The sequence below is a fragment of the Pyxicephalus adspersus genome, chromosome 5 (genome assembly GCF_032062135.1).
Source record: "Pyxicephalus adspersus chromosome 5, UCB_Pads_2.0, whole genome shotgun sequence".
Lineage (NCBI taxonomy): Eukaryota > Metazoa > Chordata > Amphibia > Anura > Pyxicephalidae > Pyxicephalus > Pyxicephalus adspersus.
Window position 1 is genome coordinate 44,955,543 of NC_092862.1, and position 20,589 is coordinate 44,976,131.

At 35.6% G+C, this 20,589-nt stretch overlaps 1 protein-coding gene across 2 annotated transcripts in view; it reads right to left on the reverse strand.

The window, feature by feature from the left end:
• The window catches only part of MIB1 (MIB E3 ubiquitin protein ligase 1), a 53,786-nt gene that overhangs the window by 23,550 nt on the left and 9,647 nt on the right, over nt 1–20,589 (reverse strand). For both annotated transcript variants that reach the window (XM_072411332.1, XM_072411333.1), the window contains exons 4-12: nt 20,224–20,328; nt 17,808–17,874; nt 16,263–16,467; nt 14,171–14,354; nt 12,044–12,188; nt 10,632–10,765; nt 10,437–10,544; nt 9,737–9,934; nt 6,969–7,120 (exon numbers count right to left, since the gene is read on the reverse strand). In XM_072411332.1, the coding sequence (XP_072267433.1) occupies nt 6,969–7,120; nt 9,737–9,934; nt 10,437–10,544; nt 10,632–10,765; nt 12,044–12,188; nt 14,171–14,354; nt 16,263–16,467; nt 17,808–17,874; nt 20,224–20,328 (1,298 nt within the window). The remainder of the gene's footprint in view (nt 1–6,968; nt 7,121–9,736; nt 9,935–10,436; nt 10,545–10,631; nt 10,766–12,043; nt 12,189–14,170; nt 14,355–16,262; nt 16,468–17,807; nt 17,875–20,223; nt 20,329–20,589) is intronic.

Consider the following 20,589-nt stretch of genomic DNA (forward strand, 5'->3'; position numbering starts at 1 on the left):
AACTACAACATTTATATTTTAGCGTTTACTGGATGTCAAAGTATGTCTGTGAACCTTTTACATAAAACTCTGATCTTACAGAAATTCTACATTTGTATATCAAGGGGAAAAAGAAACACGCCTGCAGGTCTGATACACTCTGCACTCACAAAGGCCTCCCTCTGCAATCAGAGAGTTAAACAACACAAAACAATAGTATTCCGACAACCCAAACTATAAATGGACATTATGTACCTTTGATGAGACACAGATGGGCACATCTGACAAAGAATTATTTTGTTAAGCTTTGTGTAAAACAAATTTAGCACAAGTTTCCCTTAAATGGTATATAAATCTATTTCCCTTACAGCAAAGTGTGCTGCTGATATTCCAACTGACAAATATAATACAATATCACTCCATAACTCTAACCTATGACGTATTATTCTGTGGTAAGAGTTCCATTTATGATGGTGTATGTTATATATTGCTAGACTCTGCATTATAGTATATGTAGGATCATTCAGTAAAGCGGTGCAGGGCAATAACAATGAGCAAGCTGCAGTAAACCACAGCAATCGAATAAAAAAAAAACATCAATTCTTACAGAAAACTGAAAGCTGGTTGCTTTGGTTTAGTGCTATTTGGATATCACTTTTCTATACACTGCTATACTGAGTAAACCTTATAGTGTAATTGTTAGCACTGAGATACAAACATCAATGCAATACAACAAAATAATGCATAATGTGTAAAAACAAAGCTGTTTTTGTTTTTTTTAATTCCCATGCCCATCCAACACATCCAAAACATTTAGCAAGATACCCCTCAGTGAACAGAACTTTAGCTGAAGGAATATTAAGTCACTCCAAAATGTCAAATCTATCACTTAGATCAGCTGTTCCCTTTTAAACCCAGTACAGGCTGAACTCTGAGCATGTGCTGACACGGCCGTAACTCAAACATTTCAAACGCCTGACTGACATGGGGAACAGATGCTGACATTATCAAATGCTGCAGTCCTTTTTTCCATGGCCTTTTCTTGCCCTGATATGGCAAATGCATGAAAGTGAATTGCCATCCAAGAGCACACTTGAGCAGCTGGATCTGTAGAGCAGTTCACATGTAAGGGGTATAAATAGCTTCTAGTTTTAGTGCTGACTTTATTGCTCAGTTCAGGGAGACACAGCACCTGCTACGTTCCTATTAGGCCATGAATGACGAAAGGGGTAGATTTACATTAACACATGCACAGCATAGAAATGGGTTTTATTAGCTGCGTATGCTAGTGCGTGGAAGCAATATTGTGGAAATTCTACATTTCTTTTCACTGAAAAACTGAAAATGTAAATGACGCTGACAAATGACATGATAGTCGATACTATGAGAATAACCTGTCTTATGTTGCTACATACAACTATCCCTCGTGTGCTAGAATACCAAACAAATCCCTGCAGTAAAAGATGCAAACAATTACCAGGTTCTGTAGATTATAATCCTACAGCCATCAGTCAAAAGCTCTGCATTTACTTTACTATAGTGTTTTCATGCCTGGCTACACAAGAATCCCTTTACACACACGACACACAATACAACAAAGAGCAAAATTAATCCAATGTATCACATTTTTTTTTTACTGAAAGCTGCATGGCATTGTTAGACAGCCAGTTTATTATACTTAAAAAAAACATTTTTAATACTGCTAAATTGTTTCAGATGCAGTTAATAAACCCTTTTTTGCATATCAATGCAATTACTATGTGGTGTGAAAGATGCTGGAGCAAGTTAGCAGTGTCTGTCTGACTGTAGAATACAAATTCATGCCTGGATACTGCAGTATGTATACTTGCAGCAAATTGTTTAGTACGGGAAGAGCTGTGACCGTCAAACACAAACTGCTGCCATGTATATATTTTTTTTTATGCACCCTGTGTCAATGCTGGTTATGTCTTTTTCCCAACTACCACTTCACTGCAATGCTTTGCTAAAGCTGGTAAAATGGAACCAAATCACCTCTTCAATGGATTTGGTCCCCTTCAACCAGCTGTAGGATTGCATTGAGGACTACACCATCCAGGAGACGCTGGCAATCTAGAACAATGCTGCAGTGGATTGCTCTTCTAGAGATGATTAAAGTATAACAATGTGGCCTCTGTCTTACTGTAAATTGAATACTCAATAAATTTTACTTTTTTGTCAAAGTCACAAAGTGGTCACAATTCTTTCTATGTAAGCTGCAATACCAATTTTTTCCCTCGATAAATTCTGTCACTTTTAAGGTTTTTGGTTATACACCAATCAATATGTACTTCTAAACTAATGTAAATGTCATGTTTATAAAACTAGCACAGCCTGAAAATTGGGCACTTTCTGACCTGTAACAATACTACACACCTGTGATAATCTACCCAATAAAAATCCAATAAAAAGTAAAAACATATTAAAAAAATTCATTAAAAAAAGAAAACAAAAACCTAGAAATCACGTGGCTTTTTATCCTCTATGTGATTGCTGTAATTCAATAGGACCAAAAATCAAGTATGCACAAAATACTTTAAAAAAAAAAAAAAGTGTAACACTGTAACATGGTTGCTTGTACCAGTTACAAAGAACATTGAAGAAACAAAGGTTCCTCCACTTGTTTCAAAAACTGATCCATTGCACTTTTTTTTTTTTGCCCTCATAGCACGTGTTCTGATCTTACAAAATGTGGCAGACAAACATATTTGAATAAACAGAAATATAGCGGGATATTTATAAAAGAATACACATATATATATATATATATATATATATATATATATATATATTTTGATATATATATATATATATATATATATATATATATATATATATATTTATATATATTTATCTACAGACAATCTTTTTGTGCATCAGTGCTATATGTACTGCACCAACCGTTACATAAGCACCGCATTTTTAAATTTTCACATTTCTAGAACTAAAATAATAGAGCATGTATAAAAGACATTACACATTTTCTAAGTAATTTCTCTATTGCCTTTAAAATTAAAACAAAATGTAGATTAGATTCAATTTAAGCAAAAACACAAATGCATCATTCAAAATAATAATTCATAAAATATATTTATATTTGAAAACTACAACTGCAGAATCAAATCTTTATGTATTTTTAAGCAAGTAGCTAGGACTGCACCCCACTGAATAGTCCAACCACTAACAAATCCACACATTGGCAGGAATACTCACTTCAGGGCCTGTACATGCCCAAATATCAAATACTTAATGTCTACATAACATTTCACATACTGTAATGTACACCAAACACACATTCTAAAATAAAAACTACACAATAAATATTGTGTAAACTGAACCAGGAATGCAGTTCTGTGGCTGCAAAGAGAGCAAGCCACAATAAGCAAGGAACTTAGCAGTAACCATTGACAAATGTGAAAGTTGAAAATGTAAAGATTTTTGCAACAAAGATGAAAATAGCCAAGTAAAAACAAGGAACCTCAGCTGATCCAGTCACAATACATTGGCAGGAACATGGAGAACACCACCAAATGGAGAACACCACCAAAAGAAGGAAACTCAAAAAACAGCAAATTTTTCAGTCCAGTGATTTTTGTAAACGGCAATCATTATTTGGTTTTTCTGAACACTGCAACCACCAAATCTAAATACCTCACTTATAGGCTGCCACCTTGCAGTCGCAGCTTATCGGCTATATATTTACCTATATTAAAACATTCGATGTATAAAAGAAATGTAAATACATTAAAAAACAAATGAATACAATCAAAACAATACATTATCAGAGAAACAGAATTAAAGTACTCTGTTGTATTTGTATGCACCACTTGTATCTAAATTTACAAAGAATATATGGCATGCAAAACCTGGGTACAACAACAAAATATTCCCAATCGACCAACAATTTTGTTATTCACAAAGATTTGTCACCACACTGTAAAATGTTACAACCATCCACACATTCTTGCAGTGAGGAAAAAAAGTTTCCACTCTTATTGCCAATATCCATTAACAATATACAGCCTAAGACTGTGGCAGTTCTTGACAATTAAGCTCAACTGATGTAGTTGCCACACTTTTTCCAGTCTTTTACAAGATGCTTATACAATGGCTGACCTTTATACATACTATCCAGCATTGCTTGCATTGATCACACCATGTGGATAGTTGGCAAGAAGGTAACTGTGGCCCCTCACAGTGATATCAAAGATTGACAGATGTCTCATAGTCCTGATTCTAATTACGATATCTGCCTAACTATGGTTGTCATAAAATAATCCATTATCCGTTAATCAGCAGATCTGTTTGACAGACATTTCCAAGAGGGAAGTCTATAAAATAAACCATTGAAACGCTAACATGCAAAAATTTTCAATAAAAAAAATGCTTATCTGTAGAAGAAATGAAAATGTAACTGGCCAGCCTGACCATACTACCATGCACTGTTATTTCTTCTTGGTATGAAGGCCTGGATCCCATTAATCTAGTAGAGAATTAACCCCCCATTATCCCATTAATGCAACTGAAAATCTTCACAACCCACCATGACAGTGCTATCTCTATACCAATATGTTCTGCTGTGCCCAGATTGTCACTTTATTTTCATTTTCTGTAAATGCCTTACCCAGCAATGGTAGTATTAGTGTTGTTTTGATTGATTATTTGCTAGAGTTTTGTGCATATTGGGCTGTTGCAAAGCATAAAAACAATGAGACTTCATCAACATTGTTTTTAATATTATTAATACAGTAAAACAATTAAATATAGTAATATTTTGTCTGTGAAAAAAGTTACACCTTATTCTTGTTTTGTTAGCTAAGAGCTTTTAGCATTTTGGGGGCCTGAAACATTTTACTAAAACTACACAACATTATAAGGTCCAAATCCAAACTTTTTTTGGCAAAATAACCCGTTTAAGGTTTTCCTTCATACATTTTTGTTAAATGTAATTGAAAGGTCCTCGGGTAAAGAAGCATTAAAAGTGGCAAATCTCTTCAGAAATTAAGCAGTTAAAACATTCATGTTCTTTGACTTACTGTTAGGGACATAAAGAGGACCCAGCAACAGCTGAACTGCTGTAAAATAATACCCATGCGCCTGCCATTTAAATTGTACAACTCCTATTACATCTAAAATATAGCAACTACTAAACTACAGTCCGGATAATTTAAAATTGTTTTTTGCATAAAGGTTTTGTTAGACCTGCAAAATCTTGATTGTGTTTTACTAGAAATAAATTTATCACAATACAGATTATTTTAATAAACCAGAACATGTTTCAAATTTCCAGCTGCACACCAGTTTACATGTATTAATGATGTATATGACCTTAAGGTTTTGCAGTATTGGGTGGTGGTATTCAAAGAAAATTGCAATGGGTAATCTTTAATTTGATCGCCACATTTATGGCAGAGTAATAAGTATTTTTTTTTTTGACAGTGGAGATCCACAATTGATTATGTACCTTAACCCCCTAGCCTTCTAATTCTCTCCGTATTTCCATGCAAAAAGCGTTACATCTTTTTTTGCATGGAAATTCAATTTACATTGTAGGCCTATAATTCTTAGGTGTAACTCACCAAAATATGTCTAATATTTAATAAATTTATTAATAAACTTTAAATTAAAAAAACACTAAAATCTGTTAAAAAAATAAATAGAAAAATAGTTAAATATGTAATGTAACTGTACAGTAGCATGTATTAGAAAAATATATATAAATACAATTATATAGCTATTTTGTATTGAATCCAATACAAAATTATTTGAATTTCCCGCCGGTCCTCCTGCCCGCACTGACGTATGCACCAACGTCACCGGGGAAACCCTGGAAAATGTCTCTGCAGTCGCCGGCTGCAGATCGAAGAGGAAGGACATGTCCCCAGGACCTGCGGGGACCAGCAGGACACCGACGGAGAAAGGTAAGTGTTTTCTTTTTTTTTTTTTTAAGTTTAAAGCGACCCCAAGTGTGACTCGGGATTACCGCTTTTAGCAAGAGTAAAGTCCACCCCGAGTCACACTCGGGATTACCGCTAGGGGGGTTATTTACTCTAGATCAACCATCAGAAATGTAATTCACTTGGAGTACAGAGTCATTTTTCCCAGCCTTATTGCTGTTGTGTGATGACACACGCTTACTTGACTTATGTTGGGGCCAAAGACGTACATGAAGTGGCAGAGGCCAGTTATCACAACAATGAGAGATGGGAGCACCAACATTGCTGTGCTGGAGAGGTTGCTTTTCTAGGTAAGTGTGAATACTTGCACAAATATAGCAAATCATTAATTTTATTTTAATGACTTTGTTCATTTGTGCAAATTAGAGGGCTCTGCTGGACTGGAGCCAGTGAAAATGGATTTATGGAGTTACGTGCAATACTACGTTTTTATCAGTATTTTAAATGGGTGCAGTGTGTGTATGCATGTATGCGGTCACTATACATTCACCCTAGCAGTGCAAGAGCATAGGCTCGTATTGGAGTTTTTTTTTTTTTTTTTAGATAAGGGTCTAAAAATTTTGGACAATCAAATTTTTACAAACGGGACAGTGTGGGCAGTGGGCCTTGTAGGTAATTTGTATATGCGCCACATTTAATACTCTATTCAAGCCCTGCCTGCCTGTAGGCATTTTCCTACTGCTGGATGCACTGTTGTTTTACCTTATTTCCTTGCAAACTACAGCCCGTAGCATATAGGTGAACACTGCGTTACCAAACAGATGTGAACATCCGTAGCTTTGATAATAACAAGGGAAGTCTAACCTTGGCCAAGAAAGATCTTTGTAGAGTAAATAAAAAAACAGCCAAAATGGTATGCTGAGAACATTATTTAAGATTTGTGAATGGTCACCCTGTCGTGTTCAGATTACCTAAACCAGAGTACTAGATTTATTACATAGAAATTAAACATATACAAATATAGGTTACAGAAACATTAATAACACACCAGTAAAAAAAAAAATAGGACATTACCTGGGATTTCCTCTTAAAGCAGCATGGTGAAGGGCATTAAATCCATTGTTGTTGGTAATAGTAACATCAGCTCCAGCCTCTAACAGCACAGCTAGGATATCATCCCGTTTTTTGCTTATTGCATCATGGAGTGGAGTATCGCCTTCAGAGTCCTTCAAACCAGACAAAATATATTACTTACATATTCAAGTGATGTAACACTGTACACAAGACATGATGGTGACTCCAATAGTAATTTTGCTAATTAAGGCACATTATTGATTAGCAAAGCAAGCTGATGACCACATACATCTTCATACATGATCATCATACAACCATACCTACCTATCAAAGTACAATTAGAAACATGCATGCAGACAACTGAAAGCAAACAAATAACTATGTGTCACAAACTACTATCTAAAGATCTCAGGGATAACATTTCGGACAGGCACAAGTCAGGAGTTGAATGCCAAAATGCCAACCCTAGGAGCACAGTAAAGTCTTTAAGAAGTGAAAAGTATTTGGTGTTGCTAGGACCCTCTCCAGATCAGGCTGATCCAAATTTATGTAAGAGCGAGGAGGTAACTGGAAGAAGCTGCCCAGAGACCTATGACAACTTTGAAGAAGTTACTGACATGTATGAGTGGTCATTGTGTGCATGTGACAACAATATCACAAGTGCTCCACAAATGTGACTTGTATGGGAGTGTTGTACAGAAAAAAATGTCACTCCTTAGGAAAGGCTACAATAAATTCCAGCTGAACTTTGCCAAAACACAAGAATTCCAGACTAAGTGGAAAATAGTGGTATGGTGCAAAATGAGACCCAAATCAAAATATTTGGCTGCAACAACAAACAGCACGACTGGCGGAAAGCCAATACACCTTACCATCCAAAGAACACCATACCTACAGTAAGGTATAGAGGTAGCAGTATACTGTTGTGGGGGTGTTTCTGCTGTAGGAAAGAATAGGGCACTTGTCAGAACAGAAGGGAAAGATATTCTTGAGGAGACCAGACTCCCTCCCTGTCAGCTTCTGGCAGGACAATGATCTGTTACACACAGCAAAATTGACCAGACAGTGGCTGAAGGAAAAGTAGGTAAATGTCCTTGTGTGACCTTGTCAGAGCCTGGACTTAACCATATTGAAAATCTGTAGAATGAATTGAAGATTAAGTCCACCAACGTTTAGCATCCAATCAGACTGAGCTTGAACAGTTCTGAAAGAGTGGGCAAAAAAAAAAAATCACACAAACTAGATGTGCAAAGTTGGTAGAGATGTATAGTCACTCAGACTGCTCCAAAAAAAAAAATCAATTAAACAGGCTAATGGCTGCTACTGCACTTGTGAGATTTGTAGTACATGTCTCTGGCAGTAAAAAGGGTTAAATGAGATGACAATAAAAACCTGACAGGGCTTCTAAACCTGCCCCCACTATAAACTTGAGCTGCGGTTTAATAGGCCAAAAGCCAAGTTAGCTTACAATTAAGGGATATTTTTTGTATAGTTTCAGTAAAAAAATTGTGTAACACAAAAGAATTACAGAATAGGATTACTGTTGAGAAAATATACTCAGAAGACTCTACTGTTACACTTATGTATCATTTTCCAGTTCTGCTGTGTGGCCAAACTAGACATGGATCCTATGCCTTCAGCCAAGTGGTTGGGTGGCCTGTTATTATTGTACAAAAACATTTTGTTCTGGATGCAAACAAGTCTCTGAATAAATGGAATTTCACACGTCATTTTAAGTAACAACATTCAGGCTATGATATATCGGTAAGAATTGCAACACAGGCCAAACAACGTAAAATCATCTTTTTACTTTAGATCCAATCACAGTATGAGTTACAATACTACAACAGGAAGAGAAAATGTTTTAGGGCTGTGTTTATTAGCATTGTCATTGCTAATTCACAGGTCGGTTTGTTAACCGGAACCTAGCAATTCTACTGGCAGTTTCTAGACTGACAGCTGGACCCTCCCACTATGATCCCAAGTCTGGGAGGTGACTTATGAAGTTTTGGAACTTCAGACTATAGGAGTTTTAACTGCTCTTTGGGAAGGTAAACTAACACTCTCAACTGATAACAGGCACCTCTGGGTGCAAACCCAGGGAGCCCTAAATATCAACAGAAGCAAACAGTGGTCATTCTAAGAGGTTGCTATGTCTGCTCTACCTTCTACCTCACTACTTGCTGGTATGGCCATCTATTACAGGGATGGACTACAGTCAGGTATAAAAGTGCAGGCAAAAACAAGTAACCATAGAATGTGTTTACTGTTCATATATCACAGCATTCTTGTATTTATGACAACTAAGTGCTCTAGAGCAAAGAACTACTGATATTCAGATACCAGGAGGTGCTTATCATATAGTACAAGTAAAAGCTTAGCCAAAAGTTGAATTCTAGAATTTTTGCATAATTCACTACAAAACAGGACACTACTTACTTTGTACTCAATTCTACAAACTAGCTAATTTTAAAGTTACTAGAAATGTTCCTATATTATGGTTTCACAATTTTGAGCTACCTGACTATTCCTTCTACCCCTCTTATATGTTAGTTGCTAGACTTCACCAAACTTACAACTTGCATTTGGAATCTTAGAAGTATGTTATATTGGCATACTGACATCAGGTACACTTCACTTTAATGTTATCAAGCCAATGAACCAGTCATTGGTAGAACTTCCTAACATAGATAGTAGGGGAAAACCTAAAATGCAAACAAGACACTAGAATTATTATTATATACATGTTACAAACAAGGACTCTTTACCTGAAGGCTAGGGTGACAGCCAAAGTCCAGCAAAGTTTTAACAACTTGTAAGTGACCTTTATTAACAGCAATGTGTAGTGGTGTCTGTCTGCGCTTGTTACGAGCATTAAGGTCTGCACCACCTCTATGCAACACCTCAATCACAGCACCTTCATCTCCAAATGCTGCATGGTGAACTGCACGGTCTCCATCTTTATCCTACAGAATTTATTAAAATGTTAGCTTACACCATGCAATACAATTCAGAAAACATTTTATATATTAAAATCTTATTGTGTAGTACAGTAAATCACCATGGCAAAGTGACAAAGTTTACAGGAATGTGTAAACAAAGATAAAGAATAAAATATTAAAGCACATGTAAACCCCAAATCTATTTTTAAAGAAAAGTATTACAACCTATTCCTTCGCCCACAGACCTAAACTTAACAAGTAAAAAAATTGCGAGCAGGCAGGTTTTTTTGTGTATTACACTCATCTCATCTAACTCAATCAAGGCACCAACATTTTTTCCCACTCTCTTCTGTGTTCTGGAACTTCAGCCAGCTTGAATGACCACACATAGCCAGCAGCTGGGTGAATGCTGGGATACCGAGCATCATACACTGAGCTCTAACGTACATTAAAGTGAATGTACCATTAAAGTCCTGGTGTCTGTCTAAATAAATCATAAAGTAAAAATATCATTAGAAAACATTACCTCTGCTTCCACGTCTACATTATGCTTGAGAAGTAACTTCAGAATGTCTACATGTCCATTTTGGCTTGCAGCTTGCAGGGCTGTGTGTCCAGCACACTGACCATTTGCCTTAAATACATTCAGGAAACAAAGTAAATATCAACACAGTTTCACATATAAGCTAAAGTAAAAAAGAAGAAGTTAAAAGTTTCTCACGTCAACATCTGGCCTCTTCAGCAAGTCCTCCACTTTAGCAACATCTCCATTTGCTGCAGCTTTCACAAGCTCTTCATTAAGATCACCAGATTCTTGTGTTTCAAACAATTTTTTTAAGAGTTGTGATAATCTCTCTAGAATCAAAAGACAGGCATGTGTTAAAATAGTACCAACAGGTCATAGGCAAAGACATCCGTTATGGACATACATACAATGCAACGTTCCGTTCCCACATCACCTAATCAACATAATCTCTGGGATTATCTGCTACCTTTTTAAGATGGGAAGAAAAAAAATTGGGAAACCTTATTTCTCTTTCCAGATATCTGCTGCTCAATAAAGCAGTAGATATCTGGAATGGGTTCTGTGGAAACCCATAGTTCCGCCAGAGGTTGTTGGGGGTTCATTAGACAATGAGAATGCCTTTAAAGTCCGTTACCACAGACAGTCTTTTTGGTTATCTGTGAGGGTGACATTCTACCCACTGGCCCACTAATGTAAGAGGCATTCTTTCTACTGACCACCATACTAATATACTGTGAGCTGTGGATATATTATTGTTAACTGAGCACTCTGATTTTTATTTTGTAAATTTTTTTAAATATGGAAGTATATAAAATATAAGCTGCTTTCAGTAAAATTTTCTAATAAAATAGATGTATGCCAGATTACATAGGCGCAGCTGGACGTCACAATAATGAAACTGCTGGGCTTCTAGAAGACCGGAGCGCTTTATTATGACAATTATCTTTGAAATAGGAAAATTGTAAGATACTTTTTTTTTTAATAATTTGTAATATAATAATAATTATTTGAGTTTTAACAGAAGTCAGAAGATATTTGCCAACTCCAGGTACCCAGATGAAAGAATTGCTTCCGACCGCACAGTCCTGGCTGTAATGGTCTGTCTAATAAAGTTCTGCCAGATCATTTCAAATTTAATAAAATCCTGAAAAATACATACATGCCTGTAAATGGTATTTACAAAAATCTTAGCTAAAGCACAACTACAGCCAAAACTGAAAAAAACAAAAATCTAAAAGAAATTAGGTTAATAGGAGAATACACACAGTTTATATGCACTAATTAGTAGAAGGAAGACCAAATATTTTTGCATACTGCACTACATATAATTTCTTCATCTCTGAATTCAGTTGGACTAGTTATTACTATGTAATCATGCAACACCCACAATAAGGAAGATGACCAGACTACGTTTCCAAGCATGTCTGCAGAAAGGTACAAACCAAATGTAATTCTTAGTAAACCTCATCAATGTGATTGCTTTGAGAATGTGACTTTTCAATTTTGGCTTTAGTTGGGCTTTAAGATAACTTTTGCTTTAGTTGTCTAGCCATTTTTACATTTACTATAAATTAAAATGTGAAAACATTTAAAATATTTACACATACCGCCTGTGGCACTACTTATTGCTGATCCAACAGAGGCTACTTTAGAAACTGCAATTGGGTTGTATGTCCAGGAGGTTCCACAAACTTCCACCTTTAAGTCACTGTCTGAATAAATCTGTTGAACTCTTCCAACTTTTCCCAAAGTCTGAATAGAAGAAAAAAAAAAAAAACAAGCTATCATATTTAGGTAAAATAAACAAAACCACCAAGACAATGCAAACTGCAATGAATTTGTTATAATAATTTTATTATATTGTTGTATTATTATATTATATTGTTGTTATATTATTGTATGTATATTGTATTATTGTTATTAATAATTTATTTAAAGTTTATTATAATTTACCAAAAAGTGCAAAGCTGAAGCTTCCTTGACGAAACAGGGGACAGCCAAACCCCAAAATGGTGTCTGCCGTATATATTAACCCTTTGACTAGAAATCATTTTGCAACATTTATTTTTCATGTACATGGTAAAATACAAGCCTGGCATTTTTTTTATGTCCAACTTTTCAGCAAAAAAAAAGAAACTCCAAAACCTAATTTCAGAGCAAACAACATATTTACTTTTTATTTTATTTGTAAAATATCAAAGATGAGGTTGTGCCAAGTATATGTCCAGCTAAAATTGTGACACTTTCAAAAGTGTGCGTGTGTGTGTGTTGATAAGGGGGTGGCTTTATTTTGTTTTAATTGTTAAACTTCAATCTTCCAAAAATATTTTGTCTTTTCTAAACTTAACTTAACTGAAAGAAGGACTGCTTCACCTTCTGAAGCCCATAGATGTGATCAAGGAAAACCACCCCAATGACATCTAGCAAACAGCTGACAGTCTGTCCTAGAAATATGAACTCCTGGCCACCATAATGATCTATATACTTGGATGAGGGATTTTCCATAATGCCCCTGGTCACTGCTATCTTCTCTCTGGCCTTGTGCCAGGTTTGATAGCTTCATTGGCTGGGTTAGAAGGATGTAATTGTAATGCATGCCCACAGGAACTATTTCATCCTAGCACAGAAAATATGCTAAGAATGTACAATAAGCTGTACATGTGTGAATGAAAAAAATGCTGACAGGTATAGACTCCTATGTCATGAAAAAAAGCCTGCTTGTCAGCACTTTTTATTAGGAAGGCTTTACTTCCACTTTAAATAATGTAAACAACAGCCTTTGTAGCTTCTTTGTAGCAAATGAGTAGCTTCTGCTGTGGTATTGTTTGTAATTGTCAAGTATGCAGATTTGGCACCCTCTATTAAAATATATATATATATATATATATATATATATATCTATATATATATATTTGGTTCTATAATTCAAGGTAAACTCAAAGACTGAAATGTGCCTTCAAGTCGCCTGGCCTGATAAGTCTCGATTTCTGCTGCAATTTCTGAAAGGTACTGTTGAACTTGACATAAAACCTGTAAAAACATGGATCCATCCTGTCAGGCTAGGTATGGAAGTGAAATTGTGTGATATTATGTTGGCAAATTGAGTCATTTAGTACCAACAAAGCATTGCTTATATGTCACAGCCTACCTGCAGGATATAATTGCCACAGGTATTGATGTCTAAACATGTCTATCACTTTAAGACTGCAGTGTACCCAGCTCAAAACAAGACAATAAGTTAATTGTGCTCAATTGACCTCCACAGCCAGCACATCTTGATACAAAAAAGCACCTTTAGGATGTGGTGAAATGGGAGATTGGCATCATGAATGCCCAGTCAACAAATCTGCAGCAACTGAGTGATGTTATATCAATTAGGACCAAAATCACTGAGGAATATTACCAGCACCTTGTTGAATCTATGCCACAAACAATTACATTAGATGTAAATGTAAAAAGGGAGTGTAACCCTGTATTAGCAAGATTTATGTAATAGAGTGAGTGCATATATAATTATGATCAATTTAACTGTATATTTGTATAAAGTTACAAACACATTCAGTATTGAGTTCATATTCTACAATGAAATAAATTTAAAGGCACCTCTCCTTTTGCAGAGGATCCAAAATATTTTAGTATAGTCCTGTGAAAAAAATGCTGCCTACAAAAAAAAACAAAAGCAAGCAGTAAACAATTTTACATATCCAAGGAATACTATAACAGGGGCCACTTACAGGAAGCATGGCTTCGGCCCATTCTCCATGTCCTCTCTGAAGAAGCTTTATTCTTTCTAGATCATAGCAAATTTGTACTAGATCTCCCACTTGAAACTGTGAGGATCCTCCTTCTGCTCCTTGTGCAGAATCACCACTTCGAACAACATTTGCTTTGGTGAGAACAGCTGGATTAAAAGTCCACCTAAAATAAAAATTACAGATGAAACATGACAAAATAAAAAAATAAAAAAAAACTTGCAATGTTTATTGATCTGCATCACACCCTGTAGATATATTTGTGAATTGATAGTTTTAACCTTTGTATTGCAGATCAGGAGGTTACTGCTGGCCCTGACATTGCCATCTGTAAAACATGACATCTGCCCTTTTTATTTTTAAGTGCAGTGCAAAAGCGTCACCTAATATATAAGAAAAAGTTGTTTTTAATTTTGCTATTTCACACATAGTCTGTCATCTCAACAGTCTCAAAAATGGTAAACCACCTGCCCTCCTGCTAGCAACACAACCATACATGAGTAATGTGCTATAATGAATCATTTGTCTGCCTATAACAAACAATCAGTACTTTAATTAACCACCTGAGCGTTACACTGATGTCTAGATTTCTGTACCAAAAGCGTTACAGGTTTTCATGAAATTTTTTTTTTTTTTATTGTAGACCTGTAACTTACAGAAATATGTCCGAATAGGGGTCTAGTAGATATAATGAATATAAAAAATGTTTGAAACACACAATCATGTGAAAAAAAAAAAAAAATACTTTTAATAAAATTAAAGGAAAAACACAAAATTCAGCTTAAACAAGAATACATAAATAAATGAAAAATACTGAAAATGCGATAATTCGGTATACTGTATAGTAATATATTTTTCTAAAACACCTCCCTAGTGTCCGTCACATACCTATAGACAAAACCACATAAATAAATTTTCTATTATTTTGTATTGGATTGGATACAGGACTTTGTATTCAATCCAGTACAAAATGAGAACAAAATTCAAACTCTCATTATGTATTGGATTGAATACAAATTCCTGTATCCAATCCAATACAAAATACATACTTTGTATTTATTTTTAATTGAAACTCATTCATTCATTTTGTATTGGATTGAATACAAACTCCTGTATCCAATCCAATACAAAATGAATGAATGAGTTTCAATTTGAATTTCCCGAACACAAGATGCCGGCCAGCGGAACACAAGATGCCGGACGGCTTCTTACCGGTCCCGCTGGTATAGGAGAAGGCACCCGACGCTGGAGAGGGAGATCGACGGACGACGATCGACGGAGGACGACGCTGGAACACGAACACGACGCTGGATGAGCACAGGTAAGTGGGGATTTTAATGTAGGGAAAATCTCGGGGTTAACCATTATAGCAACTTTTTTTAGCCCGTACCAAGGTCGGGCTTACCGGTCGGGAGGTTAAACAACAAGTTTCTATAAACAACAAAAACATATATAATCACTCCAAACATTAAGAGCACTAAATACAATCACTTCTGCTACTTGAAAAACGGACTATAAACAATAGCAGATTAAAAAAGAGCAGATTAGTCTGCATCTGAAGATAATTTGGGATAATTTGAGATATTTGTTGTACATTTTAGGACAGTTTGGAAACACAGGATATTGACAACATAACTGCTATATGTATATCTCAAAGGTGTCAACCATTCTAAAATTCTGACTGTCCTGCCTTAGAGACTATACAAGATATTATATTACCTAGCCATAAAAGTTTCTTCTGTGCAGTTCTCCTATCCTGGCTTAGTTTGTTGACTTTTGTCATGGCTTCCCTGTACCATGCATACCCATCTTCTTTTCCCTTGTTCAGAGAGTTGGTTTTTAGCAGCCAATAAGCACACACTTATTACACTGATGCATAGAGTTTTGTAAGGGTCTCATTAAATCTTTAGTAACAAACTGAAACCAATTTAGAAGACAGCAAAGAAGTGACCAATAAATGTAATAGCAGACAACATTTGAGAAATAATTTTACTTTTAAAAGTTAGACTGAAAGGCTTATTCTAATAAATAAAGCACTTTAGACTTAGAAGTGTAAATTTCTTACAATACTTACCTATTTCCACTTGGGTACTGTACCACAATATCATGATCTTCGTCAATGCCACAGACAGTTCCTGTTGTTGTAAGTGTTTCAAACATGCCATCAGTCCAGCCGCCGTGACCATGTTGCAATGACTGAACAATTTCAAGTTCTAGATCAATATTTACAAGATCACCAATCATAAGACCACCAGGATTGCGATTACCATTTTGCTCACCTAAAACAAAAAGAGAGGGAGAATTATAGAGCACAAGCAAATACCAAAACTAATAAACCTACAAAAAATAAAAAGAAGAGTCTGGAATAGAACAGGAAGCAGTCATCTATTTCAAATGCATGAGGCAGAGAGAGAGAGAGAGCTGGACTACTGAAAGAAGTCCCAGTACCTTCTAAGCCCAGTGATGCCCCTCTACTCATGATCATTGCCCAGCCCAAGAGTATGACTTTACACCTTAAGGGCAAAGCCCCATTTTGTGATTTTTTTATTCAGACATTATTCATTGCTTTAAACTGAAGTGAATTAGGAGTGAATGTTGCTGGTGATCTTGACGCCGACATGAAACATTGCTAAAACATATAGGTTAAGCTACAACTTAAACTCTTTAGCTAGTTGGGGACTCCAGGGAAAATAACGATGATTTTTTTCAGATGTTTGTTTTAATTTTTAAATATTGCAATCTAACTAGAACTAAACCAAAAGCAAGTGCAATCCCCTAGGCATCAGTGATGACTGCAGGCTAATGGTTATTTTTTTCTGAATGTCCAGCTTTCAAGTGATTACAATGTCAAAGTTAAGATACTGATCACATAATTAGGATAATAATGATCAGGAACCACTCTGAAAGCTGGGATCCAGGCACAGAGTCCATGTCAAATGGGGAAGAGGGGGGTATGTTCCTTCAGTAGGAGGAATGGTGCACAGAAATAGTTATATACGAATCAAAGCCAGAAGTTCAGTAAGGTATTTTCTTGTTGCATCTTGTTTAATAATTTCCCACCAAGACTGGGCATTGAAAAAGAAGGTTTTAAAGAAGAGTAAGATACCATAGGTAAAAATAGGACCTGAACCCCCCTTATTTTTAATATTTGAAGCAAAAAAGTTTGGTGTAAAGACCACAGCCCATGTATGAAGATGCCATAGTGGTTTGGCAATTTCTTTTAGTGCCAAAGTCCTAGTATCTAAAATATATATGGAAGAACACTACCACATTTCAGGGAAACAAAGTATTTTATAGATGCTGTCTTTACTTTAGTAATATACAAAGCTTTTTATAATTTTTTGCTTTAACATTTTTTTTTATGTTTAGCCAGCAAGTGGGTCTCCGGGCTAATTTTTGTAAGAAGCTGTTTATGGAGCACATATGCGCTCACAAACCCATTTAGGCAAAAGACAAAGTTACAAAATGTTTAATAACCTTCTGTGACTGGGCACAGGGTAAACGTAGGTCTAACATGTACCTACGCACTACTAATAAATAAAATGTAGGTGTTTGGCAGATGCACAAGCATTAGTTACAACTACTGTAGCTACTTTCAGAAATTTGAATCATCACTCACCCAGTACAGGACAATGGTCTCTGTAAAACGATCCTCCTTTGGCATCTTGCACACATTTCAGATCAGACTAAAAGTAAAAAAAAGTAAGCATTTTAATGATATAATTTACAGATCAATCATTTAACGGATAAACCTTAAAAAATTATTTTACTCTTCCTAAACCAATTTTTAATGTCATGCAACTATGCAATTATGTGCATACCTTTTACCGAATGCATGTTCATGACTATTTTAGTAATGAAGCCCAATGCAGAAGAATTAGATAATGAATGGCAAGCTACAATGAACGGAAAAGAAAATCCTAAAAATCCTTGTTGACATTGTTGACAGTAAAATAAAAAAAAAAGTATCTTCCACAAAAAAACGCTCCATGCAGATCCACAAAGGGGTCTTTATTATGCACACTGCTGTTTCTGAAAAACCAAATGTCCTAAAATTTCACCTGAAATTACAACTCAAAGAAATATTATGGTGTTGGTTTACCAAAGGAGTAATGCATGTTCACTTTGCAAAGTGAATGAGGATAGGCTGCGTGAGTAAGGGTGAATGCCAATTAACAACCACTGTTGTTTACCTCACTTTGCCCCCGTTACCAAGATAAGTAAAAATTTTGCTTTGCAAAGTAAAAAAGTTCAGAAAGTCAAAAAAATCATCCAATAAATCAACCAGAACAGACTGAGCTTTTTCAACCAGGATTATGATTTCCTTTAGGTAGAACAACAAAAACTACTACCTCTACATTTTTAGCCAAGATTTCCTACAAAAAGCTTCCAGTGTGTGGTCAGTGCATATTAATGAATAATAAAAAGTAACCTCCTAGACTGAAAGCTCTTCAGGGCAGGGTCTTCTTCTGTGTCACTGGCTGTATCAGTCTGTCATTTGCAACCCCTATTTAATGTTCAGCGCTGCATTATATTTTGGCACTATATAAATCCTGTTTAATACCAACAACTCTTTACTGATGGACATGCATAAAATACTCATCTCTATTGTTGCTTTGTAACCAACAAATAGTCTAGTATTAACATACATCCAACAAAAAAAAACAATTGGGTCAAATTGCCAAACAGACATTACGTTGCTTTCCAGCATCTTTCACTTTAGGTGAGCTGCAGAGTCAACATATTTTGGATGCTGCACTTCTGTTCATTTGTAGTACTGCTTTCCCCAGACCCTACACCAAGGTACAAAAGTGCAATCGGCGTGTATGTGGACTAAGGCTAGAAACTGAAAGTACTGGACTACAATTTGCTTCCTGCTCATTAACAAAAGAAAAAGAAAATACACATAGCAAAAGCTAGGAAGCAGCAAATTTTAGAAGGTCACTATGTCTTGCAATGTTCTGAGGGCCATTGAATGTTCTCACTCCTACTTCTTCCATTTAAAAAGAGTAAAAAAAAAAGTTAGTAAATATTAGGCTTCTCCAATATTCCAGGAATTAGCCCCCTACTTTTGCATTGAGCTATAAAGCACATGCTTTTATTGTCATTCAAGGCCTGGCAACATGTGAACTACATCACACACATAATTAGTATGTGCTTCCACTCTAGGACTTCATATCCAAAAATGCAGGGTGGTTCTGTCACAGTTGAGGTGGGCAGAGAAGGACTGCTGGAGTGACCTGAAAGTAACAGGTTTCATGAAACTCTGAGAATATAATAAAGTTGATGAAGATGACTTTTCACACAAAGAAATAGGAATAAGGCTTTCAAATGTACTTAACATCAGATATGCTTTTCCTTGGCTGTTCAGGAATGTTGGACATGAAGCATCGCACTTCTGCAGCCTTGTGATTAGGAGAAAATAATTTATTCTGCCTGCAGCAGAAGGCAGTATAATTTCGGTCTTGGCAATATCATCTGGCAGTAGGTCAAGGGCTGCTTTTAAATCATAAAAGTACAGTATTTTGCAAAATTATTCTATTGTCGTATATTGTGACATGTCAGGAATGATTACTGAATTCTAGAACTACATAAAGCTCACTCAATACTACAAAAAACTCCTGTATGCTCTGCTTTTTCTGAGTGCTTTATAAATTACAGGTAATTTTTGCCACAGCTATCTTTATGAAATACAATTTGCAAAGCATATGGTAAAAATGACACAGCATTGATGCACTTTGAAGTAGATTTGTCCTACAGGTATTCAGTGACTAGTAGTACTACAAAAGAACAAAAATACTAAAAGTAACTCTAGAATATCTGTAAGGATCAAAATACACAAAACACAAGCCATTCAACCAAACTAAGTATGTATCAAGTGATCAACTAACAAAAGGACTTAAATGAAACACCCAAACTAGTAGCAGATGCAACAAAAGAATCAACAAAAAGGGGCATAAAAAGAAAGACATTGTGCTGACCTTACAACCCCCACTCAAAACATTCCTGATTTTTTTCATCTTGTGACTACTCACCATGCCCTCAAAGCCAACTCTGTAGAGGTTTTTAGCACCATTGTCCCAGAGAACATAAGCAGCACTATGTGGGCTTGATGCACTCCAGTCCTGAATCTCTGTTACCTAAAGGAATTTTAAAACATTTAGCATAAAATAAAAAAAACAAATATGGCTAAATTACATTATCATAAAATAAAATCTAACATATAATAAAAATATAATAAAGCAAACCATTCATTGTTATTAAGATAGGGGTGATCAGAAGTCGGAAAAAGAAGAATTCAGACAGGCAAAGTGGTTTGGGATTACAGTTCAATTTCAATTGAAATCAGTGCATCATTTTATCTCTTTAAAAACTTTACAAATAAGTAACTTTGAAAATGT